The 16,130-nt window shown below is 47.2% G+C and overlaps 1 protein-coding gene across 1 annotated transcript; it reads left to right on the forward strand.

Moving 5' to 3' along the window:
* The first annotated feature begins 12,139 nt into the window (after positions 1–12,139).
* Positions 12,140–15,690, forward strand: LOC142771556 (uncharacterized). The gene is made up of 3 exons (XM_075873194.1): positions 12,140–12,444; positions 12,838–12,931; positions 13,203–15,690. Exons 1-3 carry the CDS (start codon positions 12,292–12,294, stop codon positions 15,596–15,598), a joined length of 2,643 nt encoding a protein of 880 aa, XP_075729309.1. The 5' UTR covers positions 12,140–12,291; the 3' UTR covers positions 15,599–15,690.
* The last annotated feature ends 440 nt before the right edge of the window (positions 15,691–16,130 follow it).

The raw sequence follows: 16,130 nt of genomic DNA on the forward strand, positions 1-16,130 counted from the left end.
GGTAAGGCGCTGCGATGAACCTTTTCTGATCAACACGAAATAAGAGACATTGAGCGTTGTCATGATCATGCGTTTGCGGAACCGGCATGTGCTCCGGGACTGATTTCGTTAAACTGAAACGCGTCGGCATTGGGTCCGATGGCGGTTCTGCGGAGGATTCGAAAATGTTCTCACAACTGAATAGCAGCAAGACGGCAAGTTGGGCCAGTTGGATTACGTTCATAATTAAAAATTTTGTTGAAACGCACTAAAAAAGTGGACTGACAGAAGAGGCTGACATGGACAGCACTTGCTCTCACAACTGGAATAATAAACCTGCAGTTGTGGTAGCAAGCACTGTCCTTGTCAGCCTCTTCTGTCCGTCCGTTCCTTAGTGCGCTTCAACAAAAATTTTCAATTACAACTGAATAGTTCGTATTAACTGACGTTGTTTCAAGTGACATGTCATACTGTGTTGGGATGCCTCGGTAAGTTTACCACAGTCCACAGGCGATGGTGGCGGCGCACAGCGGGCCTTCTGTGAAAAAGTAAATACCTAAACTGGATGTTCTTGTAGCCCATAGTTTCGTTCTAGTTTGCCTATAAACTAGAACTGGCGGTAACTGTTACGACCAACTAATAGTGGTCCCGAAAATGATGGTATGGCTTGTTGCCTTGCCACGCGTAGCCCGGAAGTCCACCGTTAAGAAAGGCTGTCGTGTCGTGAAGATACGACGGCTTCACTAGGAACCGCCGGACGGAGGTTCAGCGAACAGCCGTCATTCCGTAGAGCGTCTGTCATCCTGTCTTGAAGAGATAAACCGACACGCATCCGCGAAATGCCGAATCACAAAGTCGCTTCGGACATTGACCGATAACGCCGTATAGGATTGCACTATGTACAGGTGTATCTAATGTAGTTAACTAGCTCACTCGAGCAAGAAACCCGTGAGCTGGGCAGTTCTTACTGGTTTCGACACGATGTCCTACAGCCCAGCAGCATTGAAGGCGCAGTGCGGTGGTAACTAATAGCGTGACGTGAAGTGTGCCACGTTGGCATTGCATTCTTTCTTGTGAAGCAGGGAAAAGAATAAAATAAACCTCAGCCCCCACAATAAGAGAATAGCAGGCACTATCTCGCATATGATAGTGCCTGCCATCCCGTGGGAGTATATAGCTACACTCCCATGATATAAAATCCTGCTTACGTCTTTTGTTGCTACGATGTCAAATATACAAAAAGATACGCACGTCAAAACGCTACGCCCCCTTTCTCCAATTAAACAACGCAGCATTCAGTGGAGGTCAAAGCGTGCCCCTCATATCCTAACGGCTGCTGTACGAAGAGAGATATCAGTGCTTTTTTGTGGCTAGACTGTTAATTGGAGACCGAGTGCATGTACACTTGTTTTTATTGTTGATCTGTTTATATATGTTCTGCGTCTTCAAAAAGAAAACGCAGTTGACAGTCGGTGTTTTGTCCTGAATGTTCCACTGTTTCGCATTTCACGTTGCTCTGTCGTAATGTTCGTGAACCGAGTAACCCATCTAAGGTGCTGTCTGTAAAAAAAGAACTTGTTCGATAGATATGTAGTCCACGCTAATATAGTGTGAGGGAAACGGAGCGAAAAACGCGTACGTATACTCACAGCATAGAGATGAGACGACGATCTAGCGAGTCGAGTTGGGCTTCCGCTTCGTTGATGGCTCCTGAGCGCGATCCATCACCACCAATCACTGGGGCTGCCGCTCCCAATGGGCGACCACTTGACGGCCGCTTCTGCTGTGGAAGGCCTGGCTGCCGGCAGAGTAGTCAACCGCGAGTGACTGGCGTGCCAGCTACTTTCGGAGAGCCGTCGTGCACTTTGTTCAGACACCCGAACACGATGATTCCGTCGAGTCGGTCATTAACACCACATCGTTAAGCGTGACACACACAAAAAAATGTCGCCAATGCTGCCGTGACACTTGTGTGACGACGAGCTGAAACACCACGACGACACGGGACTTGACGCACACACACACTAACACCACCGCACTTGCTCGCTGGTTCCAAGCTTTTTTTTTTTTTTCAGAGACTAAACGATCCTCTCGGCTGGTTCGAAGGAAAGGTGCGGAGTTCTTTTCGCCGTCGGTTAGATCACGCGTGATCGAGACTGAGCGAAGAGTTTCCCTAGGATTCGAGTTTTCCCTAGGATTCGATCAAACGCGACAGCTCGAGTTACAGCAAACACACCGCCAGACTGTAGCGGAACGGAGACATCGCGTCGCGTTGTGAACGACGTTGCAAAAAGCGAATGTTTGTGCATCGCGCGCGTCGGCCGATGCGAACGATGAGCCCTTTCCCCCACGACGCCATCCGCCACACTCCTCTCTCTTTCTCTCTCTCATCCTGCTGCGCCGCGTCGGATTGGGCTTGGCTCGGCTATTCTGGGAGTTGAGAGAGAGAGGCAGACGGAAGAGAGAGGCGCAATCAAAATGAGAAAGTGAAGTCGCGTCGGACGTCATTCCGTTCCCTCTCACACTTATTCGTCTACTGCTTTAAGTCTCTCTCTCTCAACCTCTTTCCTTCTCTCTTGTATTCTACCCCTCTCTCCCCTATTCGACAGAAAAGTTAAGGCAACTTGTCGAACCGCTCGCGCAACTTTAACAACATGCCACCCTTCCAGTCGTACCTCACATCTGGCGCGTACATGCGTGTGTATGTGTGTTTGTATTTCTCTCTCTCTCTCTTCCTTTCCTTCTCGCCTCCTCTCTCACACGGGGATCCCGTGTCCGCGCATGGTTCGCGTGGCAAGTTTGTATCACATCCCACCTTCCCACCACCGGAGGGTTTGTTGATGGTTTTCTCTAGGGGGCGCACCGTGGTGGCTACAGGCGAAGAAAAACGGCGTCACGCGAACCATAGCGGAGAAAAGCGCTTTCACTTTAAGCAATTTTCTTCGCCCCCCCCCTTCCTTCTCACCCTTAATTTGTTCCGTGTATTCTCGGTAGGGTCGTCGTTTGGCATGTCGGCTGCTGCGCGTAACAACTCAGAGACTTACAAAGAAAAAGATCAGATAGAAACGTTTGGAGAACAAGAGGAAGCAAGGAGGGTACACATGAACGCAAAGGGTAGGGGCCCCTATGGCTTGGGGGCACACTATTACTGTGTGATGACACCACCCATTATTACCTCTTGACGTCTTGGCCGTGGCCAAGGTCGTTCAAAGCACTTTTTGCACGGGGGTTCCTTTCCTTCACTACCGTCACATGGCCAGCAAGACATGGCCAGCAAGAACGTGAAAAGTTGTCTTGCAATTCCGTAGGGTATTTCACACGGATATGTAGGACATCAGTGTGGAAATCAGACTGTCTTGTTTATTGCTACTGCATAGAAATATAACCACCGAAACTTCAAAGGAGGAGGAGGGGGGGGGGGGGCAGCTGCCCGCATCTCGCTACCTTACTTGGACACCCGTTGGCATAACCTGTGTGTCGGAGGCGCCAATGGAGTGCTTTATCTTGTACTAACCCGTTTCCCATTTTGAATTGGCACTATTGCGTCCAAAGTCAACGTCTATAAAGTAACGTTCCGTATAAGCTTTCATGAAAAACTTGGCGGGGTAAATGAAAGATCCGCTTTCACCAGTTACTAGCCCACGTATTATTTAATGTAACAAACATGTAGTTATGCTGTCAGACGGCATCGATCTATACGATTTCTCAATTCCCAATGTTACTACTGCAACGGAAATTGGCAGCAACACTTCACTCCACCAGTAGGCAGATTGATAGATAGATAGATAGATAGATAGATAGATAGATAGATAGATAGATAGATAGACAGGACACCTCTCGTTGGCTGCCCTGTACATCTTCAGGAAGAGAAATGAGGTGGGAAATCTATCTATCTATCTATCTATCTATCTATCTATCTATCTATCTATCTATCTATCTATCTATCTATCTATCTATCTATCTATCTATCTATCTATCTATCTATCTATCTATCTATTCATCCAACGGAGGTTTTCTTTAATGAACTTCTAGGTTAGCCAGATGAAACCTGCGGTTGGCTGCCCTGCACATTAGGAAGGGAAAGGAGGCCGGGAAAGCATAAAAATTGTAAGAGTTCATTGCAACAATGAGAGGATCTTTAAATCAAACTTGTTCGCTTTGCCCCTGAAGGCAATCAACTTTGAGGTTCGAGTGAAATCAATACCCTTGGAATGGCTTTTTTTACTTTCGTGCAGCTAGAGGAAGAGGACCCGCGAAGTTAATTAGGACAACAATTAGACCCCAATGATCCTCGGGTGCAACTACTATGACGGATACATGCGACAGCCATTACAAGATACGATCTTATCTATAATATTAGCTGATATCTAGATATATGATATAAATCGATATTGTATGTTTTATTTAAGTGTACTGTATCCTCCGCCGTACATAAATGCCCTCTCTACACATATCTTATCGCACTGGTCATCCGTTTCAAGTCGCACTGCCACGTAACCAGGCCTCTACATTCCAGGCTTCTGTCTTCATGCGAGCATCAAAAAACTGGAACGGCCTTCCACACGCAAATCCTGCCATCATTAACCCTTCTATGTTTTCTGAAACTATTAGAAACACTCATGCATAATTCTATTAAATACCGGCTCTCGCGTAAAGTGAAGTGAAAGTGCAAAGTGAGACAAGTGAGCAAAGTTATGTAAAGTGAAGCGAAATAAAGTGAAGATTCTTATCTATACCATAACCCACGCGGATTCTCCAAATTGCGCGCCCGACGTCATCAGGTATAAACTCCGAGTACGTGCCGAAAGCGGTATATATCTGTTTTAATAATCGGCATGGGGTATTAACTTGACAGTTCATCGGATGAAATGACGCCAGTTCTCCGTATCAACGCTTCTCTGTTCGGGTTAATTAAGCCGTTGTGCTTCGTCAGCTTTCGCGTTAACGGGTCGGGTGATCTCGGAATTTCCTGAGAACGTCGAACTTATCGCATTACGTGTCACGGCCGGCGTTAATCTTTACGTCGGCTTTTCAAGAAGAAATAAACAACTCTCGGAGGCTTTCCTCTATAAGAATTCAACGGGTGCGTCACATGATCGGGCCTTTCTGCGCTCATAATAATCCTTCATTCCTTCAGTTTTACAAGGCAAATCCATGCTATAAAGCATGGCGCGGGGTGGGGGACTTCGAATTGAAATAGAGCACGTGGGTTTTTTTTTTTCATCATCATGATCATATCAGCCTGACTGTATACGTTCACTGCAACACAAAGACCTCTCCCATGTTTCGCCACTCAAATCGGTCCTGTGCTTGCTGCTGCCAATTTATACCCGCAAACTTCTTAATCTCATCTGCCCACCTAGCTTTCTGTCTCCCCCTAACCCGCTTGCCTTCTCTGGGAATCCAGTCAGTCACCCTTAATGACCCCCGGCTACGGCGGCTGCATTTCCGATGGAGGCGGAAATGCTGTAGGCCCGTGTGCTCACATTTCGGTGCAGGTTAAAGAACCCCATTTGGTCGAAATTTCCGGAGCCCTCCACTACGGCGTCGCTCATAATCGTATGGTGGTTTTGGGACGTTAAACCCCACATGTCAATCAACCCCTAATGACCTGCGGTTATCCTGCCTACGCGCTACATTCCCGGCCTATATGTCCATTTTCTTTTCTTGTTTTGACTATAATATCCTTAACCCTGGTTTGTTCCTTGATCAACTCTGCTCTCTTGTCTCTTAAGATTACAGCTATCATTTTCCTTTCCATCGCTCGCTGTGTTGTCCTCAATTTAAGCTGAACACTCTTTGTAAGCCTCCAGGTTTCTGCTCCGTAGGTAATACCGGCAATATGCAGCTGTTATATGCCTTCCTCTTGAGCGATAGTGACAATCTGCCAATCATGATTTGAGAGTGGTTGCCGAATGTTCTCCACCCCACTTTTATTCTTCTAGTTACTTCAATCTCGTGGGTTGGCTCCGTGGTTATTACCTGTCCCCCGTAGACGTAGTATTTTAGAACTTGAAGTGCACTATTACTTATCTCGAAGCGCTGTTCTCTTCTGAGGTTGTTGTACATTACTTTTGTTTTCTGCAAAATCATTTTAAGACCAACATTTCTGTTCTCCTTGTATAATTCAGTTTTTTTTTCACCTGCACCTAAATTTAATCTTACGGGTGCTGCTTTGAATTTCACCCCCGTCGATATGCGAATGCCGTGGCTTGGAATCGAACGCGCGCCCTTCATCCGCTCATCGTAACAGCCGGTAGCAGTCTCAGTTTCATCATCATAATCATCATCATCAGCCTGAATACGCCCACTTCCGGGCAAAAGTCTCCGCGTTCTGTCAATCAACCCAGTCGTATGTGCTTGCTGCTGCCACGTTATACTTGCAAACGTATTAATCCCATCTGCCCACTTAAATTTCAGTGTCACTCCTCGCGCGTTTGCCTTCTCTTGAATGCCAGTTACCCTTAAAATGACTCCAAAGTCAACTATTAAGTCGGCTTTGATTGCTGAAATGATGGTACAGAAACCTCGTAGTGTTACTTTTGTGTCAAGGACGGGCCTATTTTGAAATAAAATCACGTTTTAGTGCTCTGCATCGGGTTAGCTCACTTCAAATTACCCGCCTCAAGAAGCGGACCGACCGGACCTACTCACGTCACTGTTGCCATGCACAACGTTGCCCGGCTTTACTGCGCCAGTAGCATCAGACCGAAAGCAGCGGTAGCCACAGCAGCAGCAACGACCATTGATCAATTTCCCGTCATTGGCTTCGAGATTGCAGATGCTTTTGTTTCAACTGTGCCCCACTAGATGGCACCACCTACCACGTGTACCCTCGCGAAAATTGCATTTTTGAACGACTCGCGCCATTCCCCATAGTAACGTCCGGCGGTTCTTTTTTCCATGAATCAAACAGCAACGAACAAGTAGCACTTCATTGCGTCTCTTGATGACAGAAGGTTCTTTATTTAGTGCATTTAGACCGATTACTAGTGATTAATTGTAGGTGGTCCGTCTGATGTCATCGCGATCATTTTGAAAATGTCCCACTGCGGCACTTGTGTTCTTGTGCATTTACCTTGATTTCTCGGTAAGTAGGGCACTGTTGTTGATAATATTGTCGTTTTAGATGTCATACATTGATGCTTTCACAGTGACATAAACTGTTATTTGACTTTAGTGTCCCTTTATTGACCAGCGATTATCCTGCATACGCGCTACGAGCCCGGACCATGTCCACTCCCCTCTTGATTTTGAGTATGATGTTCTGAACCCCCGTTTTTTTCTCATGGCCCACTCTGCTCTCATAAGTTGAACTCTCTTTGTAAGCCTCCAAGCTTATGCTCCGTAGGTCCGTGTTTAGCCATCAATAAATATTTATACTACTGCAGGGTGGTATGTAGGTAGTTAGGTATAGGTAGCGGGCACCTTACTCATAGCTGTTTCACAAAGTAGCGCAGGCTATAGCCTCGAGTGTGGCGTTCAAGGGGAGCTATCCTTCTCTGCTCTCATAAGTTGAACCCTCTTTGTAAGCCTCCATGCTCATGCTCCGTAGGTCCGTGTTAGCCATCATTAATTAATTATACTACTGCAGGGTGGTAGATACGTAGTTAGTTATAGGTAGCGGGCACCTTTCTCATGGCTGCTTTACAAAGTAGCGCAGGCCTCGAGTACGGCGTTCAAGAGTAGCTATCCTTCGCCCTCATTCTGCTTCTGTATACATGCTTATTGCGTGAGTGGATTCGCGCTGTTCTTTCGTTTGTCCTTCCTTTTCATCGCCATGCGGCAGCTTTCCGTATCGGGCTGGCGGAGCGTGGAGACCCGAAAGGGCGACGTGTTGGGAATGCCGTGGGACGGACGCGTCAGTGAGAGTACGGCTTTGCACACGCAGATCATGCTCATGCGACTTTGCCTATAGTTGCATGCACCATATGCTTGCTCACACACACGCACACATGCAAGCACAGACACTCACCCACTCTCGCAAGACGCTAATACAACAGGCGCCAGTTGCACGGAGCATTCAACCTCGCTAAACTATATACCTAAGCGACGTCGCACTGCAGGAAGTGATTTGGTGGACAGCTTGACGAGCGTTGAGGGCTCGAACTATGACCCCCGTATTCACAAATGCTCCTTGACTCGACTTCCACTTTTCACTTGACAAAGCTGAGCACACTGCGCCACCACTCGGCTAAAAATGACGCTGCGCTACTCAAGAATCGCAGCAGATTATTGCTGATATGAAGGGACTTGCCGTGCCTAGAGACGGCGCTCCCATCGGCTTTCCCAAGTGAAGGTGAAGCGTTGAGTGAAGGGACGTTCTAGAATACGTGGGTGAAGGCTGTTGTTATTCGCTATACTCGCGGTGCAAGGCGAAGTGCTGCCAGATGATAGAACGACGCGTGCACGCTTTTCGTTCATGTCGAATGTCGGCAATGCCAGCCAGACCGCTTGCGTTAGTGCGTTCTTGGTTTATAACTTGCAAGAGAAACCCCCTCCCCACTTCTTTCGATCATGTGACGTAGTGCCCAAATTACAGCGAAGAAGGCACGCATCGCAACGTCTTTTCGAGGCATCTGCTGCTCCCGGATTAAAGGAATCGAGAGGCCCGCTGAAAGTCCTCGTTCAGAATCAGTTCGTTCATGCTGATGAACGGTGACAATCGCATGATGTATCTGTATAGAGAAGGCTGTTTCGTGGCCAGAAAGCGAAATGCTTGGACCCTGGTGTGCAGTATGGGGGTCTCGTTGTGTAGTAATGCGCCCTGTGAAACGCGACGCTCGCGATGTCCACTGGAGGGGGTATGTGCAGTTTTGGCGCTCCGAGATTCGCGCAATGACGTTAGATGCTGATGACCTCTGATGGATGGCGCTCACCCACAGAGGGGGGTGGCCCAAGAACCGGGCGACAGGATACTTAAATGAAACTAAAATGAAAATGAAGTCGATGTGAAAAAGTAGTTTAATGACGTTAGTGACGCGCAACGGTCCATGCACCAACGCTATTTCTTTTTTTTTTCATTTTAACAGCAAAGCCACTATTAGGATGACTGCCAGTTGGTATAAGTTCATGATGAAATAAATAAGCGCCAAAAAGTACGAACACTCAGAAAGGACACAGGACGAGCGCTGGTCCTGTGTCCTTTCTCAGTGTGTTTGTACTTTTTGGCGCTTGTTTCATCGTGAAGCTATTCTTGGTCGGGCCTTTCATGATTGGGATTCCCGGTAACGCTTGTCGGAATCATAAGCGGGTATGCGCCGAAGACATCATGGCTAAATCCCACTACTCGCCATCGGTCCACCGAAAATGAAGACAACAGTGAGCACAACGAACGGGGTATTCCCCACAGAAATCTGTTTGGCCAATAAGAAAGCTATCGTCGTCATGAAAACTATCGTGCCACAGAAATTGGGTAAAACCCACTGCACGCAACTTGACCGAAAAAAGGGAAAGAGGCAGCAGTTAGCCCAACAAATGGCGCGCGCGTTACCATGCACCACACCACTGTCGCGTTATGCTTTAGGGTTAAGGTGGTGGCTATACTTCCCCACCTCAAATCTTAGCCAAGAGTGTTTAATTAACAGAGCGCAATGATACAACATATATGGCAGACTTGTAAAACATAGACATGCGTTAGCTTGACGAAGTGAACGTCGCTAGCTTCACTGCTTCATCTGTATTCGCGAAGCGGAGCTGTCAAGAAATTTTCGGTAGTGTTTCTGTTACCATTGATTGATTGATTGATTGAAATGGGATTATGACAGCGACTCCATAACTCTAGTGTACCACCACGTCTGTACAACAACCTTCAAGATGACTGTGACAGAAACAGACGATTCAAGTGTTATCAACAGCGACGTACACAGAGGATTTAACTAACCCTAATAACATTTTACCAAATGACCAAATCATATTCCGACGGAGACCCACGGAGGTGAAAATGCGTCGACGATTATACGATACCGTATAATGCATGCGAATTCTGAGCGCATGTAGCTGTGGCGTTGGGGGAGGCCAGCTTTGGCTTTCGCGAAGTATCGATTACGCCATAGGTCACCATTCTGGCGCAGTATAGTATACAGCACCCACGACGTCATTATTCGTCTTTACGTGGATAATCAAGGTACCTGCTACACATCTGTCAGGCATTGTGTGCACCTTGTTGATGCCGAACGTGGCTGATCGCGACGAATAATTATGGCTGAGCTCTTTGCAGTAGGTGGGAAACATTAAACCCCACACTCGTCGCGCAATTAGCATTGTGTGATGACTGGTTGTTATTTTACTCTTTTTTACGTTATATAGGTTAACACGATTAGGTTAACGCCCGACACGACCCCCGTATAGGGTCTTTTTTTTTGTAAATGATTTCGAAGCACCATCGTGCTTTGGTGTAGAATATTCGACTGCAACGCGGGACGCCCGGGTTCGATTCCCATTTGATCCTTGGAATTCCTTTTTTTTTCAATTTATTTTGGCGCGTCTATCAGTTACCCACCGTCGGCATCGGTGATGGCGTATAACACAGGACCAGCCACCCAAAAGCCGCGCTCTATAATACTATAACAAAAAAATTGGGGGACCCTTAAGCTTCGCCTTTATAAGAGTTGCACGTGATAGCGATAGTATGTTCCTAGTGCGTACAACAAATACTTAGTGTATGAAATCTTTTCGAACCTACTACAAACCCACTACGTGGCCTTAAAGGTGCAGTATAGCGTGTGTGCATTTTGTAGCGGATTACTGACTTTAAACTATGAAAACGTGTAAATTCAACGTTCAGCAGACGCCCGATGGCAATGTACGCTTGTCCCACCCAATAATACGGCTGTATTTCATGTTGTTGTGAAACATGTACAGAGGACGCGTGTGTTTGCGAAGCGTGAAAGTTACTTCAGCTGCATTTCCAAGCAAAGGAAGTTATTTTCGCATAATTCACGGGCTGAGTCGTGGCTGTGTGGCAGAACATCCCCCTTGCCACGCAATCTACCTGCGGGTTTGATTCCCACTCAGACGTAAATCTTTTATTATTTATTGACTTTGCAACTTTCTCGTTGTTTCGGTCGCGCAAACTTTTCGAAAGTCACGTGTGACGTCGCGTTATTGAGTGCACCGTAAGTTGTCACCTTCATTATAATATACCGTCGTTTACAACGACTGCAACGGCGCGCGTACGCCACAAATGCGACGTGACGTGTCCCTACTCATTCGTCGTATAGCTATAGATATTCACCCACTGAATATTTCATTAGCGCTCCACGACTGAAACATTCGGCACAGTCCGCTGTATAAGAGTGTGCTCTAATAGTTACCTCGACTATGTATAGCCCGAAGCACCGGCAATCTCCGCAGGTGCGCCAGTTGGGGCGACTACAAAGCAACCACGACTCGATTTGCATACCCGATAAAGTCCCCCAGCTGCTGTCGTGCGTATACAGTGAGGTGGGTCAGTGCGTGCCATGTGTATATACCGGTCGATTGCCGTATGCTGGACTGGACCGTTACGCGGTCATTGCGGTGCGTACGTGGACCGCAAATAGAAACGTGCGTATAGACCCAAAGGATAGAAGCCACTGGCGTGTCGACGGATACTTAAAACTGCAGATCGACATCGGCGGTGCGGTTCTTGTTTACGAACCGCGGGAAAAAAAAAAAATTCGCGCCCTACGGCGCACCTCACCCCGCAGGTCGGCATCCTTGGGCTCCGTAGACAAAGCCCAGATCTAGTAATAACGGGACGGATCGCTCGATTATATATCACGTCATTGCGATGTGCGTGATGGCTGCTCGTTTGCGCATCAGAGTGTCCTGATGCAATGTACGGGGGGGGGGGGGGTTGAGCAGCAGCTTGGGCATATGGTGTGATGCTCTGTCGATCGATGTTTGTAAATGTAAGATACGGTAGCGTGGCCAGAATTTATTTAGATACCAAGCAGCTCTTTGACTAGCCTGTGTAACGCTGTCCCTCCGTACGAACGCGCTGCCCGCTGCAGGTGCTGGCACGGGGTCACGCCGCTGCTGCGCGTTGATGCCACGCTCCCCTTGCAGTCCGCGCTGACGTCACTCTCTCCATCGCCTGCCGCGCGCTCGCTGTTGCCGCCTCGTCTGAGTGCCTCGATGCCTCGTCTAGGGTGCCTGAATGGTTTCCCTCGCCCGCCGCTCCTTGCAGGGTGGGGACATTGTTTGACGGGGTGCTCGCCGCCGCGACCGGTTTTTCCTGACGGCCGCCGCCATTGCAGATCTCACTTCGCATAGCGACGGGAGCAAAGAAGGAGCTGTGGCCGCTCTGTCATATACTTTTTTAGGGAAATGACTGGGTGCTGCGTGCCCATGTGCACGAACAACTCCAGAAATGGTTGGAAACTCTACCATTTTCCGACAGAGCCCAAAAGAAGGCTGCTATGGATGGTGAAGATTAAGCGAGACAAGTGGCAGCCTACGAAGTCCTCGTGTGTATGCAGTGTGAGTATCCCGACATGTGTTCTTTTCTCGTCGAGAACTTTGAAACTTGTTTTTTTAAATGTGTATACGTGTCTGTGGGTCACTTTGTCGGTGCTGTAAACGCTTCACGTCTAAGTTGCAGTTTTTCTCTCTTTTTTTGCGATCTCTAAAAGTGCAGCTATGGAAACGTGTGGCGCAGCCGCAGTATTTGAAGTTTGTACCAGTTTTTAGTCACTATATGTATAAACAAAATAGGCTGCTTGTTATTAAATTGCGTATTTACAGAAAAGTGTTTTTCATTCGTTTATTGCAAATCACGAAATTCAATAAAAGTTGTGTGGTATACTGTGTCTTTCTAGTAATTCTGTCTAGGCTAAGCTAAGCTAAAATTCATGGTTCATAACGGACTTACAGGCACATTTTGAAGCAAGCCATTTCGAGCAGCACCGAGCTGACCAGTGGATAAAACTGAAGCCGAACGCTGTGCCAACGGTGTTCCCTTTCAGGGGTAAGTTACTGTTTCACTGTGCGTCAAAGATTCTGTATGAACCTAACAGGTGGCAACAGTACAAGGCTAAAATGATTTAGTTTCAAAAATTAGGATGATCCGTGGAATTCCTCGTTTGAGGATATTAAGAAAGTCGGGGTACGTGCCTGCGACCTGAGAAAAGGCATATGTCTGCAACCTATAATACTGCTAAAATCCAGTACAGGCCTGTGATTAGAGCTGGCTACCTTGTAATACTTGCAGCTTGTGACTGTCCTTTTTTGCACTGCAGGCTTGCCTCCACAAAGGAAGGCGCCAAAGGACAGGGCAGGACCTGCTGTGTTGCCTGATGCATGCCAAGAAACACGCGGTGACAACTCTACGGCCATTAATTGTACGCCACTCACAAGTGCACAGGCGAATTTAAATTCACGCACAGACAGTCTTGGCGCACAGCAACCGCAAAGCTGCAATTCTCAGACGCCTGATTCAGTACCGCACATTATGGAAAGGGAAGAAGTTGTGATCTCGGCCGATGCACCTGACGGGGCACGTGAAAACAAGCAGTTAAATAAGCAGCTCTCCGATATGGGCAGAAAATACACTCAGCTACATCAAGTCCATCGGAAAGCCACCTCAACCATTCAAGCACTAAAAAAACAGGTGAAAAAATTGGAAACCAAAATGGAATTATTCGGACAGCGTTTGAAATTCCTCAATGATGACCAGCTGCAGGCTCTTGGGCGCCAGAGTAATAAGGGAAGCACTTGGTCTGCAGAAACAATCAAGCAGGCGCTTCAGATTAAGTTTTCCTGTGGAAAAACTGGTTACCAGACACTAAGAAATCTGGGCTACCCCTTGCCATCCGGAAAAACCCTTGCACGTCGCCTTCAGGGCCTCAAGTTTCTTCCCGGAATTTTGACGGAAGTCATCGATGTTCTCAAAATCAAAGCAGAGAACATGCAAGACATTGAAAAAGACTGTGCTTTGTTCTTGGATGAAATGGAGATTGCTCGCGGGTACGAGCTCGATCGCGCTGAGGATGTGGTGTTGGGGGGGCAAACTATGCCAGAAAATCCAGACGAACCTGCACATCACGCACTAGTGTTCATGGTAGGAGGCCTGAATACGAGATGGAAGCAAGTGATTGCCTACCACTTCACCGGAAGTCATGTAGAGGGTAGTATCCTCAAGGACTACGTCATGAAGATAGTGCAGCTCTGCGCGGAAATCTCTTTAAGAATCCGTGTCGTCACTTGCGACATGGGGGCTTCTAATCGGGCTATGTGGCGCGAGCTCGGATTCTCCAGCCACAGGAATTCCATTACTGTATGTTCAGTGCCTCACCCCTGTCTGGAAGACAAAGAATTGTTTTTCACAGCAGATGCTGCACACGTGCTGAAGAATGTCAAGTCACAGTTGCTTTCATCGGAAGTATTCTTTCTGAGTGATGCAACAGTATGCCAGCACAATCTGCCATCAAAAGAAGTGAACGTGGACCATGTGCGCAGTGTAATTAAGTATGATGCTGAACGAGAGCTGAAAGTCGCCCCGAGGCTCTCAGAGTTACACATTTCGCGAGGCCATTTCACAAAAATGAAAGTGGGAGTTGCTGTCCGCTTCTTCAGGGAAGCTCCTGCAGCGATTCGGTACCTAATTAAAGAGGACGCGATAGAGCCGGAGGCAGAGACAACAGCTTGGTTTCTAGAATTAGTATTCAACTGGTACACGCTAATGTCTTCCCGCCACCCATCAGTTGCTCTCAGCCTTCGAGACATGCGGAGGTACCACGAATCAATTGAGCTACTGAACTCGGCCCTCGAAGTTTTTCAAGGAATGAAGATGGGAAGCAAGGCACAGTGGAAGCCTTCGCAAGCAGGTTTACTAATAACAACAAAAGTCGTTCTTCGTCTCCAAGACATTCTCTTGCGCAGTGAAGGATACGAATTCTTCCTCACGAGCAGAATCTTGCAAGACTGCCTCGAAAATTTGTTTTCGGTGGTGCGCATCAGGAAGCCTGTTCCTAACGCATATGACTTAAAGTGTGCCCTGAAGCTTGTGTGCGTGAGTCAGTTCCTTCATGCACCCGGAACGTCAAGCTACGAAGTCGACGATGCTAAGTACCTCGCCGACATGCTTGCAAAAGGCAAACAAGAGCACGGGGAGGTGGAAGCTGATGTCATTGATGACTCGGAAATTTTGTTCATTGAAGAACTTCAAGAAAACGAATGCAACATCCTTTTCTACATCGGCGGCTTCCTTTTAAAAGGTATGCTGAGTGTTGTAGCGGGATGCGGGCATTGTAATTCTGCCTTGTTAGGCTCAACTGAAAGCGAGCACGCAACTCTGACTATTCTGAAGGAGTACAGGAGTGAAGGTGGCAACCTCACATATCCCAGCAAGGATGTTTTGCTGACACTCAAGTCGTGTGAAGAGCATTTCAGGGGCATCATAAGTTGGAGTGAGGGCTTGCTGCGCTTAAGGTCCCCGTTGAAGGCCGTGACCGATTATTTGAACGAGATGGTGCGCCCTTGCGTAAAGACTTGCTCCGAGCACAGTGACGCCGTAGCAAAACTCCTTATTGCGAATTATGCAAGACTGAGGCTTCGCGTGCATTTGCGCCACGTTAGTTCAAACGGCGTCAATGAACACGGAAGCAAGACGTGCGCTGGGGTAAGCCTTCCGTGACCAGCCGAACTGGACCAGTCACTTATAAATTTTATTATTTTTTCTTTCAGAACACTTATTGTTTGATTAAAATATTTTGAGTTCATTGTGAACTGGCTAACCTCCCTGTCCTTTCTTCATCCTCCTCCTTAAGTTCATAGACATTTTTCTTATTTGTTATACAATATCACATTCTTAGATAAAAACAGCGTTGTGATCTTTAAGCTGACTAAGGTTGTGATCTTTGGAGAATGTTTATGGTAAGTTAATATTATTGCGGTCGAAGCAATACCGACACAGCGTCACAGAGGCAGAATACGAGAGTGATACTTCTCGGATAATTAGATTGCTCGCTTACATATATCTATGGAAAGTAGAAAAACTGAACAGGTATAGGGCATCAAAATCGTTATTACTGCATTTCATCTTGTATTTTCCAATAACTTAGTAAGATTTTTTTCTCAGTGGTCACATAAAAACGAGAGATTCAATTGATGTTTACGCTGTTTCACTATCTCAACCAGCTATAACAGAAAAATAGCTGTGTAACAAA

The sequence above is a fragment of the Rhipicephalus microplus genome, chromosome 9 (assembly GCF_043290135.1).
Source record: "Rhipicephalus microplus isolate Deutch F79 chromosome 9, USDA_Rmic, whole genome shotgun sequence".
NCBI lineage: Eukaryota > Metazoa > Arthropoda > Arachnida > Ixodida > Ixodidae > Rhipicephalus > Rhipicephalus microplus.

Bases quoted from the DNA above. Each gene is read 5' to 3' on its own strand.
- LOC142771556 (XM_075873194.1), top strand. From the start codon at position 12,292: ATGACTGGGTGCTGCGTGCCCATGTGCACGAACAACTCCAGAAATGGT. The intron at 12,445-12,837 runs GTGAGTATCCCG...ACGGACTTACAG, and splicing joins AGTCCTCGTGTGTATGCAGT to GCACATTTTGAAGCAAGCCA. The intron at 12,932-13,202 runs GTAAGTTACTGT...TTTGCACTGCAG, and splicing joins AACGGTGTTCCCTTTCAGGG to GCTTGCCTCCACAAAGGAAG.